The sequence below is a fragment of the Gymnoscopelus braueri genome (assembly GCF_963280865.1).
Source record: "Gymnoscopelus braueri genome assembly, chromosome: 14".
In the NCBI taxonomy this organism is placed as follows: Eukaryota; Metazoa; Chordata; class Actinopteri; order Myctophiformes; family Myctophidae; genus Gymnoscopelus; species Gymnoscopelus braueri.
Genome location: NC_137619.1, coordinates 43,289,979 through 43,313,621, shown reverse-complemented (window position 1 = coordinate 43,313,621; position 23,643 = coordinate 43,289,979). Strand labels below are relative to the sequence as shown.

The following is a 23,643-nucleotide window of genomic DNA, read 5'->3' as shown; positions in this document are numbered from 1 at the left end:
ATATATTTTTTAGAAGTCAAAAACAAATCTATTTTCATTAATTGAAAATATTTTTTTTCAACAGAATTCCAAACATTTCATCAAACAACTTTAAGAAGTAGTGAAAATAGTAGCTCTACAAGCTCGTAACACGTTGCTATGCGACGTGAGCTTGTAGATCTGCAATTTTCACTAGTTTGGGTCCCGGAGAGACACCAGATTTCTCTTTTGGGTCTGAGAGCTACAGTTTGGGAACCACTCACTGCGCTAGTTCAGATGTGTGAAGGTGATACTTTGATTATCAGACTGCAATCCACTGCTGGCTCAAAGTAGAGAAGTAATTGGCTCTCTGGGATCAATACAAATCGATTTTAAAATGATGGCTTTTTCATTTTGAAATTCTCAAAGCCAGATGTGGTACACAGCTCACACACAGCTATGGTGTAGTTGGTATAATGTCCCTTTTTATGCATGAAGTAACTGCAAACACCTACACAAGACTTCTCTGGGGATAGTTGCAAAGTTTGACCACTAGATGGCTGTATGGTATCAACTGAAGAAAATAATAGAAAAAAACATTTATATAGATCTCTGCAGCAACAGACATTGTCTTAATTTAGTTCTAGGTTATACCTGTGGCCTGCAATTGGTACTGTATGATATAAAATGTGAATCTGTTAAATCTTTTGATCAGCAAGGGGGACAGAATAAAGTAACCTTGAACTTCAACCACAAGAAGTCATTGTGTATTATAAACTTGCTTTGCTACCCGATAATCCAAGTCATTGTATTTATGCTCTTATCTCTGTCACCTCTTTGCACAGTCTATATAAAACATAGGTACATGACAAATAGTGTTAAGTACATTTTGAGGTATACTTTATACTTTAGTATTTCATTTTGTTGGATACTTATACTTATTCTCCAGTACATCAATTATAGTATACTACAGTTACATTTGACAATTTAAGATTATGAATACAAAATGTTATATGTAGTGATAAATGATCATACGTTATTAGGGTAAAGTACCCAGGATGGCTTACCAGGCTAAACCGTAATACTTAAACTCAAGTAACATTTTGACTACGGGATAATATAACATACTTAACATATTTGTACATTGAAGTATTGCTACTTTTGAAAGGCAAACGATGTACAGGAAGTCAACACAGGACTACAGAGGTTCTCAAACTTTTAATTTCGAGGACCCCCCCACGGACTGCTGGGGGTCCCAGGACCCCAGATTGAGGACCATTGGAGTAATGGTAATGCAGACGAGTGTTGCTGACCCACATGAAGATATAGGTAAGACACGTCATCCCACTGTGGGTGTAAATATTAACCCCAACATATTTACACCTTTAAATGAACACACTGTTTATTACAGTGTGGTGTTAATGAACACACTGTTAAATGACAGTGTGGCTTTGGGGTTCATATTTACACCTTTAAAATAACACTGCTTATTACAGTGTGGTGTTGCGGTTCATATTTACACCTTTAAACACACCTGCCAACCTCAGACCGTCCGATAACAGGAGATTTCCTGTTAAACTCTTTTTAACAGAGTAGATGTAATTTCCAGTATTCTGGTGGATTTGGGGAGTTTGACACTTTTATCTGGCGCCAGATAAAAGTAAGTAAAGCGCTTTACTTACAGGATCCATTTAAAAAAAATGAGAGACATGACACTTTATTAGCGAGACAGTCTTTTATTATATTATTCCTCATTTTGCTGGTTTCCCCTGAAACCCCTTTACTGTTACATAGTGGAACTGCCTTAGAATCTCTGCTGATGATGTGGCCATAGCTGAATGGTTAGAGCCTGCCTGGCAAGCCATAAATTCCAAGTTCGATCCCAGGCCTCAGCAATGTGTCAAAGTGTCCCAGAACAAGACACTTCAATCAATTACACACTCCATGAAGCCTTGAATTCATGGAGATTTTTCCTGAGCACAGACTCAGACATAATTATTGGTTGGATCGGCGGTCCCAGTAGGTGTGAGGGTAGCGTAGCGGCCAGAACCTGAGTCTAGTAGAACATAATCACACTTTTTTTTAGTGTGACATATGATCTACAGCCTGTAGATCATGTGTTTACCTGTAGACTACAGGTAAATAAAGGCAGAACCCCCCCCCCCCCCAAAGAAAGAGAAAAAATATAATTATATATATATATATATATATATATATATATATATATATAAATTACAGTGTGGTGTTGGGGTTCATATTTACACCTTTAAATTAACACCGTTTTTACAGTGTAAGATGTAGTTGAGCTTAGCTTCAGAACAAAATTAATACTGTAGTTGTTGCTTGGTAGGATATAGGTAGGGGCTACTAGAACTGTAGCGTAGTCCGCAGATTGTGACCTAACAAAAGATGTGACTCCAGAGAGCACTTTTTTGCCACTTCTGAGAAATCCATGAATGTAGCAATAAGGTGAAAAGATGGGTTGGGAGGTCACTTATAAATAAAAGTTGATAAAAAAGGCCTTTTGAAATCAAGGGCAGTAATTTCCTCTAGCGTCAATCTGATTGTAAACAATTTTACCAGAATAAGTTTATAGGATTTAATACAGTATCACAATCATTTGAACTGCTTTATCCATTTATACATTGTTTATTCCAAAATAGTAGATCTACCAGTACCAACTTGTGACTGCTGTGTACATCTGCTAAAAAAAAATCTTCTCTTCTGGGACTCCCTGGCACAACACATTTTCAGATGGGGGTCCGCGGCCAAATACATAAATTCGGGGCGGGGGTCCTTGACTAGAGAAAAAAGGAGGGGGTCCGTAGGCCCCGGTCAACAAAGTATATCAGGTTTACAAGGGTCTTTCGGCTAATTCGGCTAAAGCAGTTCATCTGTTTCAATCTGCTTCTGTTCTCTGCGTCTTCCCTCCTCTGCACATGCACTGGACTCAGATATTTTACTTAAGTAAAAGTAGCAATACCACAACATAAAATACTCTGTTACAAGTAAAAGGCTTTAAAAGCAAGGCTTCAAACATCCCAAAACAAACTAGTCAGGCTACTTCTTGGCCTCAAACACTGAACCCATCTAACCCCTGCTCACTTTGCTAGGATTGGATGGCTTAGGGTTGAGGACAGAGTACAGAAACTTACAATGGGCCTGGTCTACAAGATACGCCACAACATTGGGATCCCCCTGTATTTGTCAAAATACTTCCAAAACGTAAATGAAGTCCACGATCATAACACCAGAGGCAGCTCCACGGATCATGTTCAACCTGTTAACCTAAACCTTGAAATTGAAAAGGTGGAGAATCACTGAGCTATAACTGCTACACTCTTTCAGAGTCAGGCTGGCGTTTGAGAGTAAGTGAATGGCCATCCTTGAAACCTATAGTTTATATTGAAAAATATAGTCATACATACTCGTTATAGATGCAGGGTTTTCAACTGGTGGTCCGTGAAGGTATCTGCATGTGGTCCCTGACCAAGCGTTGAGTAAAATAGGAAACTGAATCCCTGTTCATAGTTGATTAATGTGTAACTGATTAACTTTCTTACAATTAATTGGCCCATGTTCGGGGGAGGGAAGCCAGCTGAAGTGCTCCTTTAACCACTTTAAACCTGGTATCCCTATTTTGGGCAGTTTATTATCAGAGGCAAAAAAGTGACCACTTAAAAAGGGTATAACACTTCTGATGTCATTTTAATGTTTACTCTGGCTTTTGTGACACCAAACAGTTTATTTTCTATTGGCTTGATTCAATATTTAGATATTCATTTTATCAGACACACCCCCTTACTATAACCCATTGTAACGTCAAACTCTATTTCAACCATGTTAGTAAGTAAGTAAGTAGCTTGGAGAGGCTTATTGTTGGTATCATCCAGAGTGGTCTGTCCTGTCCCAGAGTCTATCCCTGTTTCATAATGCTCTGGGAGATGGATTGCTGAGGTGGAGCGCAACACCTACCATCAGCTCCATAAGAAGCTGGCAAGCTATGGTGATGAGATTGACTTGAGAGATAGTTTTCTGATAGAGGGTGGGACTGACGGTGCTGTTGTGGGTGGGACCGACGTGGTTTCAATGGAGTCGCAGCAGGTCAGTGCCCTGTGTTATGTGAGACAGAGGTGTCCCTGTTCAGTGAACCAGGAGACGTGGCCCTGTCTAAAGAGAAGCTCATTGCAGAGCAGAGGAACGATGTGGAGTTGACAGAGCTGGTTGACAGTGCTGTTACTGAGGAGGAAGTGGAGTCCATATCAAAGGGGTATTTTCTGAGTGACAACCTGCGTATGCGTAAATGTTCTGTGGAAAAAAAACCTGTTTACTGCAAGCTTTTGGTCATAGACCTCCTTCAGGCAGAAAGTGAATGCAGCATCGTTCAAACTTACATCACTTCATTAGTTTGTCTACTGAGACAAGAAACATCAAATTACATCAAATAATTTACAATATACATGTAACAGAACAAAGGAAGAAAAAGAGATTCTATGACATGCAGACATCAGGCAGTAGCTAACATACAGCATAGAACATATTCTGTTGAGGTCTTATTTATTTAAAAAGCTACCTTTTCAAGTTAAACTGACCGGTGCTGCGTAACTCCACCTCAACAGGGTAGTGGTCACTCACTTTTAGAGCCTGTGGGCAAAAACGGTTGTGCGCATATTATTTTATTGTAAAAATGTTCCTTCTTTATGAACACATGGGTTAAAGTTCTCACTCGCCACGACTGATTTCAGTCATGTGGAGTCCATAGCAGCCAGCATGTCTTCTATGGAAACATAGACGCGGTTATTCGTTATTTTAAGATTAAAGAGTATTCGAAGTGGTCAAACTAGCAATAGAATAAAGAGTGTTTGAATTGGTCAAAGTAGCAGAATAGAATACATGTTCAGAATAATCTTCCACAAAACCCTAATGGTCTCGGATATTTCATAAAAGCAAAGATTAAAGCCTCAATCTGTGATTTCTTCAATTTGTGTAGAATAGCAAGAACATAGGTTTACGAAAATACCTAAACATAATTCTAATAAACAAAATGTTTCAGTCATGAGATTTTGTTTTGCTTTATGCCATGTGAACATACACCAGCTTTAATTAGAAAATGTTTTATCCAATCAGCACTGGCCCCAAAAATCATTCTAAATGACCAGAAAAAATAAACTGATAATAATAATAATCACAGAATCAAGAACAATACAGGAGCCATATAATGTAAGATTCATTGGACAGCTTCAATGAGGTGAACATATAATCTAACATTCATTGGAAAGCTTCAATGTGGAGACCCTGTGTTTCAGCAGGATGATCTGTAGATGAAGTTTCTCTCGTTCCAACAGAAGGTTTTCCTTTTGAAGTTTCAGCACGTCCATCTGTAAGCTCTCTGGGAGCAGAGCACACACACACACACACACCTTTAAAAAAATCCCACGATTATCCCACGATTTTTTCACCCGGTGCCAATTACACACACACCACACACCTTTAAACCTGGCATCCCATGTCAACATAGGTGGACATTTTTACAAATTTAAATTGCGTATTTTTAAGTTCCAAAACCTGGAAAAAATAGCAGTTCTACAATGTCACAGCACGTTGAAATGCTCGTTGTGAACGAGAAAAATCTGATCAACATCAAGTTGCCACTCACACTACAACCCCGACAAAACAGATCCTTGGACGACGCCATCGCTACAGCACTGCACACCACCCTCTCACACCTAGAGAGAGACAAGTCCTATGTGAGAATGCTGTTCATAGACTATAGCTTAGTGTTTAACACCATAATCCTCATCAAACCCAGCAATGATTTTCTATAAGAACTATGCCAGGTGGTGTGGATGGGAATAAAAACTTCTGCCCCCCGACCCTCAGCACGGGAGCCCCACAGGGATGTGTTCTGAGCCCCCTTCTCTACTCCCTGTACAATACAACTGCGTGGCCATGCACAGTTCCAACCAAGTGGTCAAGTTTGCGGAAGACACCACAGTGATATAGGCCTGATCACAATGATGAGACAGCCTACAGGAGAGAAGTGGAGAACCTGTGGTGCCAGGAGAACAACCTGGCTCTCATCGACAAAACAAAAGAGCTAATCTACAGGAGGCCTCGTAAAGAACACCCATCCAGATCGGCGGTGCTGCAGTGGAGAGGGTCAAAGAGTTCAAATTCCTCGGGGTGAACATCACTGATCTCACCTGGGATGCGTAGACAGAGTGGGTAGTGAAGAAGGCACCGCAACGCCTCTACTTTCTCAAACAAAGCGATAAACAGAAAGACTAAAGAAGGCCGGCATGGGCCCCTTTCTACAGAGGCACCACAGAGAGCATCCTGACTGGCTGCTTCACTGCCTGGGGCCTGTTCCTCGAAAGGTGAATTAAATAAGCCTGGATTTAAGTCAAATCCAGGCTTGACAAAGTCGGATCCGTATAGCCTGGTTTATTCGGTTCCTGGAACGCCAAGCCAGGCTGAAAAGGAGCGACTTTGTCGAGCTAGGCCTTGTCAAGCCAGGCTGTGTCGAGCCAGGATAATGAAGCCAGGCTTCACTTATTTCTATAAAAGACCATGAAAGTCGATAGCAGAATCCTTGAACTTGACCAATCATGGAGCCCAAAACCAGAGCGGCGTTCTTCTCTGTGGCTGAACAGCAGCACTGCAGCAGCTCATGGAATCTTACAAGGAAGTAAAATTTATAATAATCAAGAAAGGAAACACGGCCGCAATAAATATAGATCCAGGGAGAAAGCGTGGCAAAGTATTGCCGACAAATTAAATGCACAAGTTGTCCAAAAATATGCAATTAATTTATATACAAATCCATAAATATATAATTCAGTTAGGTTTAAACATAAGGAGTTTAAGTGAATGTTGGAATTATAATTATAAACACTTAGAATAATTTTCTAATTTCTAATTTCTAAAATCGAAGATCTACAAGGGAAAAGCTTGCCTTTTGGCGGCCGGGGGTCCACGGTCCACGGGGGTCAACGGGGGTCAACGGGGGTCCGGGAGTACACGGGGGGCCGGGCCCCCCCGTGTACTCCCGGACCCCCGTTGACCCCCAACAGAGGTCCGGGGTATACGGGGGTCCACGGGGGCGGGGGTCCACGGGGGTCCGGAGGTCCATGGGGGTCCGGGGGTCCATGGGGGTCCGGGGGTCCACAGGGGTCCGGAGGTCCATGGGGGTCTGGGGGTCCACGGGGGTCCACGGGGGCGGGGGTCCACGGGGGCGGGGGTCCATGGGGGGGCGGGGGACCACGGGGGCGGGGGTCCATGGGGGGCCGGGGACCCCCGGCCGCCATAAGACAAAAACATTTCGGGCTTGTAGATCTTAGATTTTCGCATAAGAATTGAATAAGTGTAGAAAAACTCATTGGTTTATGATTGGAGTCATTGGACTAACAGCTATTTCACAAAACTTGAAGAACAAGGCACTGGATTAATAAAGCTTGGCTGTTAGCAGCAGGCTAACTTCACAGCTAAATTGCCATGGTAACTAAGCTAGGCTTGCTTCAATTCTCTTTTGAGGAATCGGATAAGGCTAAACTTAGCCAGGGTGAACTGGCTAAACTAATCTTCAAGATAATTCACCTTTTGAGGAACCGACTCAGCTCTAATCCTGGCTAAATTAAGCCAGGATAGGTGGTAAAGCCAGGCTTTAGCTCTAATTCACCTTTTGAGGAACAGGCCCCTGGTATGGTAACTGTACCAACCTCAACCACAAGGCAATGCAAAGGGTTGTGCGAACAGCCGAGCGCATCAGTGGATGCGACCCCTCCCTATCCAAGCCCTATCCAACGAACGCTGTGTCAGCAAAGCCTGCGGAATCATCAAAGACCCAAGCCACCTTAACCATGGACTGGTTTCAGAAAATGCTGCATGAAAAATGCCTACGCAGTCCCAGTCTCAGGGCCAACAGCAGCAGACTGCTAATAAGCTTCTTCCCCCCGTACAACCAGGCACATTACATGAACAATCTGACAAGAATAAAAAATAAACCAGGCCAGAAGAAAACAAGCTAAACTACCTAAACTCTATATAGAAGCTACTGTCGAGTAGTTTATTGGTACTGTGGCAGTTACTGATAAATGTACATTGTAGATACACTGATACATTTTTATTATCCTACTAGTATAAAACTGCTGACTTTTTTTGCTCTTGTTTTCTCGCTTTCTTTTTCTTTTCTTCTTCTTATTTTTACCTACTGTATGCTGCTATGTTGTCTGAAGGAAGCCTAACAAAAATAGGGTTTACTCTGCTGTACCTGTACACAAGATAACTTTGAACCTTGAAAACTGTTGCTATAACTGAATAAATATTTATGTATGAAAGAGAAAGGCATTTATAAGATAAGTTCAGTCAGACAACTCTTGGATTAAATTTAGAATATACATTTTATTGAGCATAGATATATGAAGCATAGTTTGGCGTCAGGGCTCTGTATCTATTCATTCCCTGTAAGCATGAACATTTTAATAAATGTTACATGCCAAATAGAATTACAGGGAATGAATTAAGACCCCCAATGGGAATCTAGAAACAGAGCCTACAGGTGGATGCCGGGGAGGCGGTGGGATTGAGAATCTTCATGGGCAGCAGCAGACAGCGAGGTAAGCGACAGACAGCGGATGATACGGCAGGAGACAGCGATGACAACAGAGGAGAGCAACAGCAGCACGACAGCACAGCCCGAGAGAGAAGCCAGAATGAACAGGTAGGCAGAGAAGTTTAAATAACCGCCCAGATCAGGAGAAGAGTGCATGTGACTAGTCACCTGATCAGGTTGGCGCTCTGCCTTGAGTTGCCTGCCTGAACTAGCTCCGCATCATTCTTTATTTAAAAGATACCTTTTCAAGTTGGGAAAAAAAAAATCCCCCAAAAATTGGGATCCCCCTGTACCTGTCAAAGTCCACGATCACAATACCAGAGGCAGCTCCACGGATCATGTTCAACCCAGCTTTGGCACAACAAAGGGAATTAACTCTTTCTCATGCTATGCAACAAAAATGTGGAATGCCCTACCTAAAGGAATAAAGGAGTGTAAACTATACTCACTTTCAAAACTGCCCTAAAGAAACACCTTCAGGAGGCTGCAATTCCAAACTGGCCCCTGTCAAAGTCTTAACCTAGCCCCCCCCCACCCCCTCCTGAACTCTTCTCTTTTTCTTTTGTACATATTTCTTATGTCTCATACCAGTAACCTGTAAACTGATGGTATGACGTTCTGTATAGTAGTGTATATCTGTCTGTCTCTTATATGTCATCATGATTTGTGTGCATGGGAACTCATTTTAAACAAGCTTAGTGCTTTACGAGTTATCCAGTTAAGTAGACCTTGTATTGTGAATTGTACTTCCATGTACTGTTTCCCATGTCTTACTAAATAAAGTACATCAATCAATCAAGTTCAACTGAAGCTGTTAAGTTGATTTACGCGAAAATCTCCAATTCTTAGCATTCCTTCTCAGCAGTGACTCTTACCCTTCCCTAACGCTGCATTGTGCACACGCATAAGAGAATATCTTTGTGAAGGCGCCGAAAAAATGTGTCAACTTTTTTTTACATTCTTTAAAACAAGTGGGCCCGCAAATTGGGAAAACACCAAGATTAGTAAGTAAAACAAATATATAATATTAAAAAGAATAATGTAAAAAAAAAAAGAAGAAAAAAGTCATGGTATTTTTCTTTAAAACCTTGTAAAATTATTTTTGATTGATCATATAAAACAAATATCGTATGTTGAGTGGAAACCTCATGTCCAAAACTGTTACTTTTGAGGATTCAAATTTAAAAAAGCATCAAAAGTAACAGATCTACAAGCTACGAGCTTGCAGATCTGCTACTTTTGATGCTTTTGTTTGATGCTGTAGTATGATCAAGTATGGTGTTAATTTACAAAAAAAACTCAAAACGTTGAAAGGTTTCTGCCTCAACAGCAACGATATGCTCTAGCATGTTAAGTGGTCAGATGGGTGAGCTGTGAACACTGACCAAGAAAAGGACCACTGCTTTAAAACAGTGGTTCTCAAAGTGGGGTCCGGGGGCTACCAGGGGGTCCCCAGCAAAAGTAGTTAATATAGCGTCACACTCATTTTAACCGCTTTAACTATTATTTTATAATTTAGCTATTTCTGAAAAATCTTAAAAATGTGTGCAAATCTTTGAATATATATATATATATTTTTAAAGCGAACATTTTTAACTCAAATCTTTGCTTCTGGGGGTCCCTGGAACAATAGATTTGAGATGGGGGTCCGCGGCCAAATACATATAATTTTGGGGGTCCTTGACATGAAAAAGTTTGAGAACCACTGCTTTAAAATGTGTTTTCCTTTTTACCTTCAGTGGGTGTACAGTGTGCCAGAGGTGGTGTCATACCGGTTGTGTGTTCTGCCTGATCACTGCTGCGTAACTCCACCTCAACAGGGTAGTGGTCACTCACTTTCAGAGCCTGTGGGCAAAATCATTTTAAATTAAGAATGGACCACAATGGAAACAAGCCCTCATGACGTTTTGTGTCATCCTTTTAGCATTATTGTATAATTGTACCTCTGAAACCATTTTGCAAACTGTTAATAAAGTATTCAATCAATCAATCAATCAATGCCCTGACGAAATATCCACACACAAGCACATTAGTTCTACACGGACGGAGGCAAAAACATAGAATGTAAATGTATAGGAAATTAGCTGTGGACATAAAGTTGCTTGTTTTGAAACTGGAACAGAACTAATATTAACCACTTGAACCCTGGCATCCATATTCTGTTATGTCATAAATAATAGGGAAATATTTGGTTAAAAAGACAAACATTTTGGAAAACACAGATGTATAATATAAGCTCACAACGTGTCACAAACGCAAACGTGCTGTGAGCTTGCGTAGTTATATTGCCTATTTTCGGCGAAGAGAATTGGTGTAGAGGGAGAAATAAATTGCACCATTTAGACTCCTGGGGGAGCAGCAGGTTCAAGTGGTTAACATGATATCAACATTTCTTACCCATCCTACAGTATATACTTAGTTGAACAGTCCCCCATTGGTCTATACTAGGCCCTCTCCTGTTTCCCCCTCTATATTACACTAAATATCTTCACCAAAAATAGCTGATAACCTCACATGTTTGTGAGGTTGCAGCTCTGCTATTTTGCGAGACACTGAATGTTCAGCCCAGAATATATAGGACACTATAGGATTCATGTGGTCAAGACAGTCTTTAAGGCACTGTGTCTGAAATCATCATCATATCAGATTTTGAATATAATGAGTCCATAAATTCACCTTTTTTTCTGTCATTTCAAACGCTGTTTGGAAATTGAACGGCTTTGCTGAGTGTGGAACAATGGCATCCAGCATGTCCTGTCCATACACAACGATCCTACGAGGGAGACACGCATTATTATTATTATGCTGACAGCCAGTGGTGGAAAGTAACTAAGTACATTTACTGAAGTACTGTACTTAGGTACAGTTTTTTTTCACTTTATATCTACTACATCTCAGAGGCAAATATTGTACTTTTTACCCCACGCATTATTTGACAACTTTAGTTGCTAGTTACTTTGCAGATTTTGATTATTAGGACAAAACATGCATAAACCAACTAAGCCCTATTTTATACTTCAGCTATTTTCAAAAGGAACTTAAAGATTTTGAAACCTTGTGAAATGAGACTTTCTGCATAATGAGTACTTTTACTTTTGGTACTTTAAGAACAATTTGATGCCAATACTTTTGTACTTTTTCTTGAATACAGAACTTTTAACTTGTAACAGAGTATTTGTAGCCTATATAGTGGTATTGCTACTTTTACTTAAGTAAACAAATTTGAGTACTACTTCCACCACTGCTGACAGCTTGTGCACTTAATTCAAGACAAGAAAATCCTCTTTTCCGGCCTTCGGTGTGGATGCCAGTTCTAGTAGCAGAGAAAGTGCACATGCCTGTCGTAGGTGTGTTCGTTCCCCGTGTTAGCGGTCGTGTCCACATCATCGCCTATCAGCCAGTGGAAGTTCTTGTCACTGCGGATGCGGATCTCTTTCATGTCCTTATCTGAGACATACGCCCCGTCTGCGTTGAAGTCCCCAAGGATCATTATGTTCTAGGGGAGAGATAAGAGATCCACATACCGGTTATCTGTGTTTAAAATGTCCCCAAGTAACTTACAGTATCAAAATCAAAATATGATTTAATATTATACCTGTACATAAGATGTAATGATAAAGACCACCTTGAACCTTGAACATAGTGATGTTGCAGTAGTAGTGTTAAGCACTAGAGATATTCTACACGTATACTGTATCTGCTGCTAAGTGATGTCTTACCCACACAGGAGTTTTCGTATTTACTGTATATTTCATATTGTCCTGTTATCTGACTTTTGTCCCTTTCTATATATTCTAATGACTATTCTTTCTAAATGCAAATCTTTGGGAGCTTGTATGGAAAATAATTTCACTCACTCTTTTACACCTGATTATTATTAACTTATGTGATGATATGACATGAAGTTGAATCAGGAGTAGTAATATTGCAGTAGTAATACTTTGCAGACTCACGTCACTCTTCCATTTGTCTTTGACCACCAGGAAAACCTCATAAAGCTCGTCCAGCTCTTTCTCAGAGTCCTTTGGTGTGGTGTGAACCGGGATCAGAATGATGTCTTTCAGCACTGGAACAAAAATGTCAAAGTTTTGGAAAATCTTCCCAAAATACAGACACCAGGGATAATGTGGTTCAAATTAATATTAGCACACTGTGGCCATATAAGGTCACGGTGTGTAAAACACAAACTCGATTAACCTGTCTATAAAATGTCTATTATGTCTATCTCGCCAGCCCGTCAAAGCAAACAAATAAAACAAAGACCCAAGCCAAACAAACAAACTCAGGCACCTGACAACGGAAACGATAAAAAGGTGCCTTCGTGTTTACCGAAGACTTTGTGAAGTGTGATCATGGGATTAATGCTAGGGTTAGAGAATACACAAATTACAGACCTGCACACGACTACACAAGACACATTACATTATGTAACAGCTAGATGCCCGTTACACCCCCCCCCCCCTTTTTTGTTTTTTTTGCAGAAAACCTGTTCAGTTTGTGTGTTTGTCCGCGGCCAATTACACATTGATTTGGAAGGGGGGGGGGGGCTTGACATGAAAAGGTTTGCTTCATGGAAGGTGAGGAAACCCACCAGTGTTGTGTGGTTTGAAAGGAGAGTAGGAGACCCACCAGTGTTGTGTGGTTTGAAGTGCAGAATGTACGGCTCTCTCTGGAAAACATCCACGTCGCCCACCTGGTTGTCCTCGTACTGATAACAGTCGTGCAGATCCACCACGTCATCCCTGACAAAGACACAGTGACATGCTTGCATGATGCTAATGATGCTGTAGCCTACATGTATCGTCACTGTCGGCTAGAAACCTTGTACATCGTCTGTCGGGTGTAAAGTCCCAGAAATGTTACTTTTCAGGATTCATATTCAAAAACAGCAAGAAGTAGCAGATCTACAAAAAAGTAGAAGATCTGCAAGATCTTGTAGATCTGCTACTTTTGATGCTTTTGTGTGACATTGTAGTATGATCAATTAGGGCGTTAATTTACGGGGGGGGAAGCAGAATATAGAGATAAGAGGTTACTTTTAAGGAAATGTATAGAAAGAAAGGGGAAAATCAAACATTGTGTTTCAATGGATCTTATGTATTATCCAATTATTTAGTCACAAGCTCTTGTTAATACTTTTCATTGGTTAAATGGGGTTAGAAACTCACACATAACTCACTTTCAAAAATGTTCGCTAATAGGAGTGTCAAGTGTCAGGGACACTTTGACAAATGAAGAATATTAACCCAAAGAATGTGATTCTTACCTTTTGAAAGGATTTTAAAGGAGATGACAGGCCCTCTCTCAGAGATCTAGTCATTCTACAGTAAGTTGTATAGCTGCATGGCTCTTAAGGTACTTTATTTGCAGTGTTGAGAAATGTAATCAGGAAGTGGTTCCAATAGGTTCCAATAAGTATTATCCAATTATTTAGTCACAAGCTCTGGTTAATACTTTTCATAGGTTAAATATTTATTTTAAAAAAATATTTGCTTCCAAAGTTTGCAGGAATGGCCTGTTTTGTACGAAATGCCTCAAATCATGAACGCAGTGTCCGATTGCCGTGAAATTCTGCACGCACATGCACATCCCCACAAGGCCAAGGAAAAAAAATCCACAGAATCCAGGGAAAAACATAATGTTGATTGTATGACCTACAGTTCAAGAGTTATAGGCCAATGTGAATCTGCCTGTTATAGCGCCACCATGAGGCTGATTTGAAAAATGTCAGGTGGCATTTCTTCCTTGGCCGAGTGGGAGTGTGCATACAAAAGTTTCACGCTGCGTTCAGAAATTTTGTACAAACGGGCCACTCCTGCAAACTTTGGAAGACAATCTTAGCCAATAAGGATGGAATATGAAAAATCCGACAAATCTGTCTTGATCACATGACAATAGAGATAGTGTACCGATTTGTGTGATGTTAGGACAACATTTCTAGGAGTAATATAAAAAATGTGCTTTGCACAAATCGGCCTCCTGGTGGCGCTATAACAGACAGATGTCAGACAAAATAGCCTGCTTATTTTGTAAAAAAAAGTCATTTTTACCAATTACCTGAATGCCCCCGCCCCCCAGTTAAAAATCACTCTAACGATAGAAAGCAATACATATATTTTTTTAACACTCATCTTTTAATTATTATCATTACAAACTAATAAAAGAACCCTTGTTGTAAAAAAAGAACTAAGTTGTCCTTTAAAGGTATCATGACATTCATTTTCACTTTTTTTATTTTCAATGTTTTATTTGGGGTTTTATGACCTCAATTACACCCAAAAAACCTGAACTTAGAACATTCAGTGGATTTTCTGTGGTCTGGGGTTTTCTGAATAATTAGGCTGAAAAGTAATCTGAGCTTGGCCCTTCGACAGTGAGGTCACAGTCGATTAATCCCGCCCACTCTCCTCCTCGCCCCTCCCCTCCCCTATCCTTTCCTTTGGGGGAGGCGGAGCAGAGGCGATGATTGACAGGCAAAATCCCTCACCAGCGACACCCGCAGGCAAAGATTTCTTTTTTCTTTGCAGTTGAAAAGGCTTTAGAAATGTGAGAGAAAAACACCTGCCATGGATCACTGGAATGGAATTTTCACTTAAAGCTTTTTGTACACTTTTGAAGGACCAGGACAAAGACTTTGAATGTGGTGTAAAAGTGAATGTCATTAAACCTTTAAGTGTCTCGCTGCAGGGACATGTTGACGCTTTGACACAGGCAGACATGCAGGCCCGGAGGCAAACCGGCAAACCGGTTACCCTCTGCCTTACGTGCCTTTTACTAATTGGTATCGTTGACAATAAAGTTGAACCTTGAACCTTGAACCTCTGGTTCAAAAATGTTAGTAGCAGTGTTAAGTATCTTGCTCAGTGACACTTTGACATGTCATGCAGGGAAAAACTTTAGAAATTGTATTTTTTTTTTATGTACTTAAAGAAAATGGGATATTTACTCGTGACCAGTGGTGTAAAGTAACTAAGTACATTTACTCAAGAACTGTACTTCAGTACAATTTTTAAGTATTTTTTACTTTACTGGAGTATTTCCAAATATGCAAATATTGTACTTTTACTCCACTACAATTATTTGAAAACTTAAGTTACTAGTTACTTTGTAGATTTTGATTATTATTACAAAACATACATTAACCACTTCAGTCCTATATACATTTCAGCCATTTGAAAATAGCCGATCTGCAAGCTCACAATGCGTCGTGATGCAACTCATTGTGAGCTTGTAGATCTGCTATTTTCAAAGGTTTTCTATACATTTTATAACTTGTGAAATGGGACATTCTGCATAATGAGTACTTTCTACTTTTGGTACTTTAAGTACATTTTGATACCAATACTTTTGTACTTTTACTCAAGTAAATGTAAAATTCTGGACTTTTACTTGCAACAGTACTTCTACATTGCAGTATTGATACTTTTACTTAAGTAAAAAAATGTGAGTATACTTTTTCAACCACTGAATGTGACCAATTGTTGCAAACCTGGCCAAGCTGCTGAAAAGGATATTTGAAAGGGCTATTTCATGATAGATGTAATAATACAGTATGTGGTATAACATCATAAATAATTTAACTTCACCTGTATAAAAATAAGAACTGCTCCTTATACCTGGACCTTCCCAGGCGCACACTGATTTTAAGAGTGTAGTGATGGGTTGTGTTGGCACTGTGAAATAGGACAGAGGAAAACTCAGCAAATAGAAGACATACAGACACAAATGTGTCATTCATTTTATATGAAAAACAATTGCATGTAGAATCACACTAAAGATCCGATACACCCTAGGGGCGTTGATTGGCTATTTTTGCAGATTGTTTGTCCCAGAATAGGGAGGCTTTTATGGGCTCATGTAAGATCACCTGTTGAGTTCTTTCAAGAAGCGGTTGACTGAAGCTCCACTCACGTCCACCACCTCCAGAATGACCATGATGTCGTACCGAGACACAATCTACAATTCACACAATAAGGAAGAAACTCAGCAATGGTGGAAGAACTACTCAGTTCTTTTTTTATTATTATTACTTAAAGTGGCTTGTAGATCGGCTATTTTCAAATAGCCAAAGCAGGACTGAAGTGGTTAATGTATGTTTTGTAATAATAATCAAAATCTACAGTAACTAGTAACTTACATTTTCAAATAATTGTAATGGAGTAAAAGTACCATATTTGCCTCTGAGTAGAAGTAAAACATATTGGAAATTGGAAATACCCCAGTAATGTAAAACAAATACCTAAAAAGAATTGTACTTTAAAGTACAGTACTGGAGTAAATGTAACAGTTACTCCCCACCACTGAAACTCTGACAGAATGAAAAACTGGTTTGAAACCAGATATAGATACTGTAAATGGATACAGTATAGATAGCAATCTAACTGGTGCATCCGACACCGTCATCACCACGATCAGCTGCAACAAAACATAACAAAATAATAAAAGGACAACCTTGTAGTAACGTCACGTGCAAACCAATCCCTGGGCGTTGCCCAAAACATCCACGCCATGCAACTGAAGGTGGCAACACCTAACACCACAGAGGGGCTAAACTAGTCATTCATTCATTAAAAGGTGTTGTAAGTGATACTGTAATGATTCAAATAAGTGTTAAATAGCTCTATACTGATAGTAATCTAGACCCTCCAGAAAAAACGCGGGCACAAATCCTTGATTATGCGGGCAAAAATCATTGATTATGCGGGCTAAAATCCTTGATTATGCGGGCTAAAATCCGAGATTTTACGATGAAATATGCGGGGTCTTTATGTGATTTTATGCTGTGAAATTGCGTGAAGTTGCAAAATATCCGCAAAGGTGCGAAATATACAAAAATATTGTTGCATATTTTGCATATTATGCAATGCGCATATTATGCGATACTATGCGATGCACATATTATACGATGCTACAGTATGCGATGCGCATATTATGCGATGCTATGGGATGCGATGTGCATATTATGCGATGCAATGCGCATATTATGCGATACGCATATTATGCGATGCAGCCTTTTTGGAAAAAAAAAATCCCCCGTATAATTATGCACCATTTTGCTGATTATGCGGTAAATTATGCAATCACATAATCGTGTTTTTCTGGAGGGTCTAGTAATCATTGCTATAGACTCTATAGAGTTTGATCAGATCAGTAATATTTTTTTTCAGGTCAGGATACTTGTTTTATCCAATTAGGAGAGAGAACACAATCATATACACGAATCCACGGAGCGCTGCTCTGCGCGCAGCCATTGCTGCGGTGTCAACGCTACACACCGCGACACCGCAGCAATGGCTGCCTACAGGCAGCGCGTCTGTGGATTCGTCTATAGGACAACCAAGTGATTTTGGAAGTGACAAAACAACGAGCAGACAAAATTGGAACAAGATTCTCTCCCCTGATTAGATAAAATTGGTATACTGACCTGAAAATGTATTTTGTGTTTAATAAAGAGCTGGAGTGGACCATACCACCGGCCTTGCGGTCCGGGCACCTGGGCTGTGGTGTGGCCTGACAGTGCATCGCGGGTTCGAGTCCCATTCCCGGCGATCTTTGCTACATGTCTCTCCCCATCTCTCTCTCCCTGTTTCCTGTCCATCTTCACTAATACTCTATAAAATAAAAGCCCAAAATGCTTTTGAAATAAAGAGCTGGAGAGACAGGGAGACTCCAAATACTCTATATAGCAATGATTACCATCACAATATAAAGCTTTAACTTAACTTTTTTAACTAAAGACATGCTCCAAGTAATATAAATGTGTTAATTAATTAATTTGACTTATTATCCATTTGATATTGTATATTTTACACAGATTGGGGCTTCCCTTGCTTAGCTAAAGAGTTGAAATGAAGATTTAAACCAAAATAATCATTCATTCTAGGTCAGGGGTGGGCAACTTTGATGATGGAGAGGGCCACTATATTTCCAAACTCACTCCAGAGGGCCACATTGCATATACTGTCTCGCCGTATTTTAACTTTTTTCACCATTCTGTCACACAAAAGTAGCAAAAATAGCCGATTTACAAGCTCAAAACAGGCCCGGATTGGACGGTCTGGCACTTCTGGCAGATGCCAGAAGGGCCGGGCAGTCTGGGGCTGCGGCCAACCCTAAAACCGAAATAAAGTCACCAAAAACCAATATTTCAAGCAATTTTTCGCCAATTAACCGAACCCCCGCTATGGGCCGGTGAAGATCACAAATGCCAGGGCCGATTTTCTGTGCCAGTCCGTGCCTGGCTCAAAACATGTCGAGCTGCGACACATTTTGAGCTTGTAGATCTGCTATTTGTGCTAATTTTGAATTGGAATCCAGATTTTTGTGCTTTTTTTTTATTGGTATCCTGAAAACTTTTATTTTATTTCAAATGCATTTAGTTATACTTATGTTATGTTACTGTATGAACTTAAATACAACTACATTGGACATAAAAAGACAATAGAATTTTAATACTAGTCATTAAGCTACTAATATAGACTGAAGTAGTTAAAGCGGGTCATGTTTGCAATTGTAAAAGCTGATAATCTATCAGTATTCCGATATTAACCTGCAGGCAGCATTAAGTGAAGGTGGGGGCCGCATGTGGCCCCCGGGCCACTAGTTGCCCATGTATGTTCTAGGTTGTAGCTGCATGGCCCAAGGTGTGCAGTGTTGAGCAACTTACTCAGGAATATTACTTGGTATGAAAAGTATTAGGTTACTTGTTTACCTTTGCTACGTCCCCCCCCCCCCCCTCTTCTGAAACAGTCATGTAACCGGTTTAGCCAGCTCCTTTTAAAACTAGCCTACTTCAGGCTAGACAATTAACCTCAAGGGAGGAGTCAACTATCATCAAAACTGCACACATTGTAGCCTCTCAAACATGACGGTACACCATCGTGTGTGTGTGTGTGTGTGTGTGTGTGTGTGTGTGTGTGTGTGTGTGTGTGTGTGTGTGTGTGTGTGTGTGTGTGTGTGTGTGTGTGTGTGTGTGTGTGTGTGTGTGTGTGTGTGTGTGTGTGTGTGTGTGTGTGTGATCAGCCTTTGGTGGAACGTATTATGGCCTTGGGATACAACTGTCAACTTAATGTCCTTGTGTTTGAGACTCTGGGCCACGTTCACAAACTTGTGCTCCGTGGACTGACATTGGGAGGATTGCAAAAGACAAATGCATACATACTTGAGTAGCCTAGTTAAGGGGGGAGAAGAAAAAAAAATCATCTGTCACTTTCTGTATAGTAAGTCTTCAATGTATTATTTTCTTCTGTGTGTTAATAAGCATGTGCTGCAGTTGCATCTGGTTTGACCGTAATGTATACCTTCATCTGATCAGTGTTTGGATCTATTGTGTATTGAGCTTTTTGTGCAGATCCAAATAAAATAATTCAAATATAATTACTCATTTGCAAATTGTAATCCCTTACACCAGGGGTTTTCAACTGATTGTGAATCAGGGACCGCCACCCTGACTAAGAATCAACCTGGGGACCACTGTTGTGTTGGGAGGGGATATGGGCGTTGTGTGGGGGGAAATCTTGAAATTAAATAATGACTTGTTACCGCAACAAATTAAATCAAGCCCAGTCATTATTTAACTGAAATATGCTAGTGGTCCAGAGCTAAAAAAAAGATAGAGAATCCTGATCTATTCCCATCCCATGGTTACCCATATTCCGTTCTCTTAACCTTCTATATTAAACTCATGTTAACTGATATACTGATTGTAACTTGTATGAGCGAGCAGACAAATGCGATTATGGGCACATTTCCTAAAAATGATGACTTAACCAGGTCACCCTTTTTCTGTAACTGACAACATTGACTCGCCATCATAGGTCACCAGGTCATTTAGTGCACTTTAATAAGAAAATACATTTAAGAAAATACATTTTTAAAATATTCACTTTACTAAATGCATGGTCAGGGACCACATGCAATACCTTCACAGACCATCAGTGTTCCACGGACCACCAGTTAAAAACCACTGCCTTACACTACTGGTTACAGGGGAAAGTCATATTACAGTAATACGTTGCTTTGTAAGTTACTGTCCAACACTGTTTGTTTCCCAGTGATCAATTTCTCAGTGATGGCTGGGAGGCAGCCGTCACCTACAACTGGCTACAAACAAAACATCTGCAATCTGACTTACTAATCGCTGTCCTGGATTCTTTTTACCATGCATGACCTTAACACAACCACACCTACTGTCGTGCCAAGGACCCCCAAATTGATATACATTTGGCCGCGGACCCCCATCTGAATAGGTTTTGTGCCCCCATAATAGAAGATTTGTGTAAAAAAAAAAATGTGTTAAAAAATGTTCAAGATGTTTTGAAAATGTTCAAAAATAACATATGTACAAGCTCGCAAGCTTGTATATCTGCTATTTTTGAATAGCCAACATGGATAAAGTGGTTAAAATGATTGTGATGCTGACGCTGTATTAACCCATTTTGCTGGGGACCCCATCGAAACCCCCCCAAGGACCGCTGGGGGTCCCCGGACCCCACTTTGAGAACCACTGGTGTAGCCTACACCTACCTCCCACATACATACATACACACACTCACACGGTGTCAGTGTATGTATGTATGTGTGAGTCACACCATTACATTACACCATTACAGTAACCATTGTAAAACAGGATTATTCTATACCTTGACCAACGTTGAGAGGACATCGGGATCGGAAATCTTAGCCAGTCCAAATCTCTGTACGTTGAAAGATGCGATCTTCATAATGCCTAGAAAAGAAGAGGTTGTCAGAGGCTACTCAGTCAGTAAGATCACTCGCCTTTGAATCACAAGGTTCTGGGTTCGAGCTAGTGCAGGGGTTCCTAAAAGATACAAACTTACGAAAATACGTTATGAGTTAACCACTTAAACCCCATTTCAAAAATTGTGAAAATAGTCAACGCGTCGTGAGCTTAGATGTAGATCTGCTATTTTTAATACCTTTGATTTTTTCTTTTTACATTTCTGAAATTATTTTGCTTTTTTTTGTATTTTCTCTTTCTCACATTTCAGATTTTCTTTTTTAAATCTTTTGAAATAACAGAAAATGTTTAGGAAAAAAAAAAAAGAGGGATTATTTACTCACAACCCATACAAATGGTTGCAAGACCCAAAAATGGGTCCCAACCCATAGTTTGGGAATAGACACCCTCGTCGCTCAGCTGATCCAACCTTAATTACACATGCAAGAGGAGCGAGAGGGTCACCAGTCACCAGTTGCCGTTCAGTTACTGTTGGCATGTCATGGCCACAAGGTATAGGATGTGAAATAAAATGTGCCATCTCGTGGGCACTACAACTGTGGTGTGCCCACTAGATAGGATGTAGTGGGCACATCATGTAGAATATTTTGAAACGATGACTTAAAACTCAACCTCGACAGATCACCTCGCCTCTTCAGTATAATAATATAATACAGATTTTGAAATTGTCTAAAGTATTTTAGTAGATTTTTTTTTTCGACTCTCAAATCTACCCCCACACACACACAAAACACATAGATAAAACATTTTCGCAGCACAGAAATGTTCTCTCATACACACCTTTTTGTTTTGGTCTCCTCTCTACTGTACTGTTGTCTCGCTCCTCATCTACAGTGTGAGATGTTGTGTGAAGATAGAAGCGTTATACTCAACAGAGGCAACAGAATAATTACCGTGGGAGCGTAGGTGGAACTATTATGTGCTATTGTTACGTGTTTTGTTGCTGTGTGATGACAGTTGGAGTATCAGTCATGATGAGACACAGCATGACCGACTACTGAAGGACTTCGGGTTGACAGACCAGTTTTGTGTTCAGTTCAGTTCCACACACTTAATGAACCCAGTAGTTTTGAGCTCGAACGAGTCTTAGCAAGCTAGAAATAAAAGAGCCAAAACTGTCCTGATTATGCAACCGAGAGAACAGAAAATGTATGCGTGGCAATGAGCGAAATTCCCAGTAAATTCTTACAGCTCAGTAAAACAGCACACTCTTAACTCTCTGAATTCCATACCTGTAGTGACTGTGTACATACTAACATTCCACATACACCGAGTCCATAACTTAGTGTCAATGGACCAGTGGTGGAAGAAGTCAGATTAGTTACATAACCCATTTAGACCTGTCACCTGAGGCCCATTCTAAAATGCCTTCTTTCGTGTATCGTAATAGTAATAATATGTAAAATATGACGACGATAATATGACAATATAATATCGACATATACTTTTGTCACATCCACACTTTTGTGGATGTGATGGTGCAGACGTGTGGGCTCAGCCGACTCCCAGTCCCGCTTCCAGGAAGTTGCTAGCCATGCCCTTGTAGACAGGTCCTCAGGGACGGAACCAAGCATCTCTTGTGCTGTCCTGTTGTAGGGGTGACGGGACTTGAGTCTGCTTAGTTGTTGTTTCGTGCAGGATATGCCAGTCATGTTCTTGGGTTTTCCTTGCAAGTGCGAGGGTAGCAGCCTCTTTTCGGAGGCCGGCCGGGGCAATTCCAGCTAGGACTGGAAGGTAGGACGCGGGGTGGGCTTAAGGAAGCCAGTTATGATCCGAAAGGCATTGTTGATGAAGCTGGAGCACTGCCAGACCTTCGTGGTCGACCGTCGGGATGGATACCCGTCCTGGCGTGGGCTTGCATCCCCCCCGACTTTTTACGCCTTGGTCTGCCAGCTTGACCATGATTGGGTGGCGACATTGGTTTCACAAGCTGGTCTCTCACCAGCTCTCGTTACTTGCAGGGGAGGCCGTGTGAAAGTGAAGGTCTTCTCCCCCCTATGCCTTTTAAATCCTTACAGCTTCCTGAAAAACTCATGTTGCTATAGCTAAAATCTAAAATGACCGGATTAAATGGGTTAAGTAAAAGTAGCGATACCACAATATAAAACATACTTATCATATAAGTAAAAGTCCCAGATTCAACATTTTACTTAAAAGTAATGGCATCAAAATATAGGCTACTCAATGTAGAAGTACTCATTATGCAGAATTAATTTTTCAAAATCTTTAGAAAATAGCCAACCTACAAGCTCGTTGTGAGCTTGTAGATCGGCTATTTTCGAATAGATAATGAAGTATAACATAGGCCTTAATT

General features: G+C 40.4%; 1 protein-coding gene across 7 annotated transcripts; it reads right to left on the bottom strand.

The window, feature by feature from the left end:
- Positions 1-4,925: 4,925 nt before the first annotated feature.
- On the bottom strand, positions 4,926-22,265 carry LOC308100745 (deoxyribonuclease gamma-like). 7 transcript variants are annotated; one of them, XM_080449832.1, is made up of 11 exons: positions 21,748-21,915; positions 21,211-21,296; positions 16,437-16,525; positions 16,156-16,242; positions 13,199-13,311; positions 12,523-12,635; positions 11,908-12,065; positions 11,246-11,342; positions 10,303-10,414; positions 5,615-5,684; positions 5,200-5,336 (listed from the first exon to the last, which is right to left on the bottom strand). In XM_080449832.1, exons 1-10 carry the CDS (start codon positions 21,749-21,751, stop codon positions 5,656-5,658), a joined length of 888 nt encoding a protein of 295 aa, XP_080305958.1. In that variant the 5' UTR covers positions 21,752-21,915; the 3' UTR covers positions 5,200-5,336; positions 5,615-5,655. The 7 variants fall into 7 exon arrangements, with proteins under 7 accessions (XP_080305955.1, XP_080305954.1, XP_080305956.1 ...); XM_080449834.1 differs by having other exon boundaries at positions 10,342-10,414; positions 21,748-21,910; XM_080449831.1 differs by having other exon boundaries at positions 5,207-5,347; positions 21,748-21,912.
- Between the last annotated feature and the right edge of the window lie 1,378 nt (positions 22,266-23,643).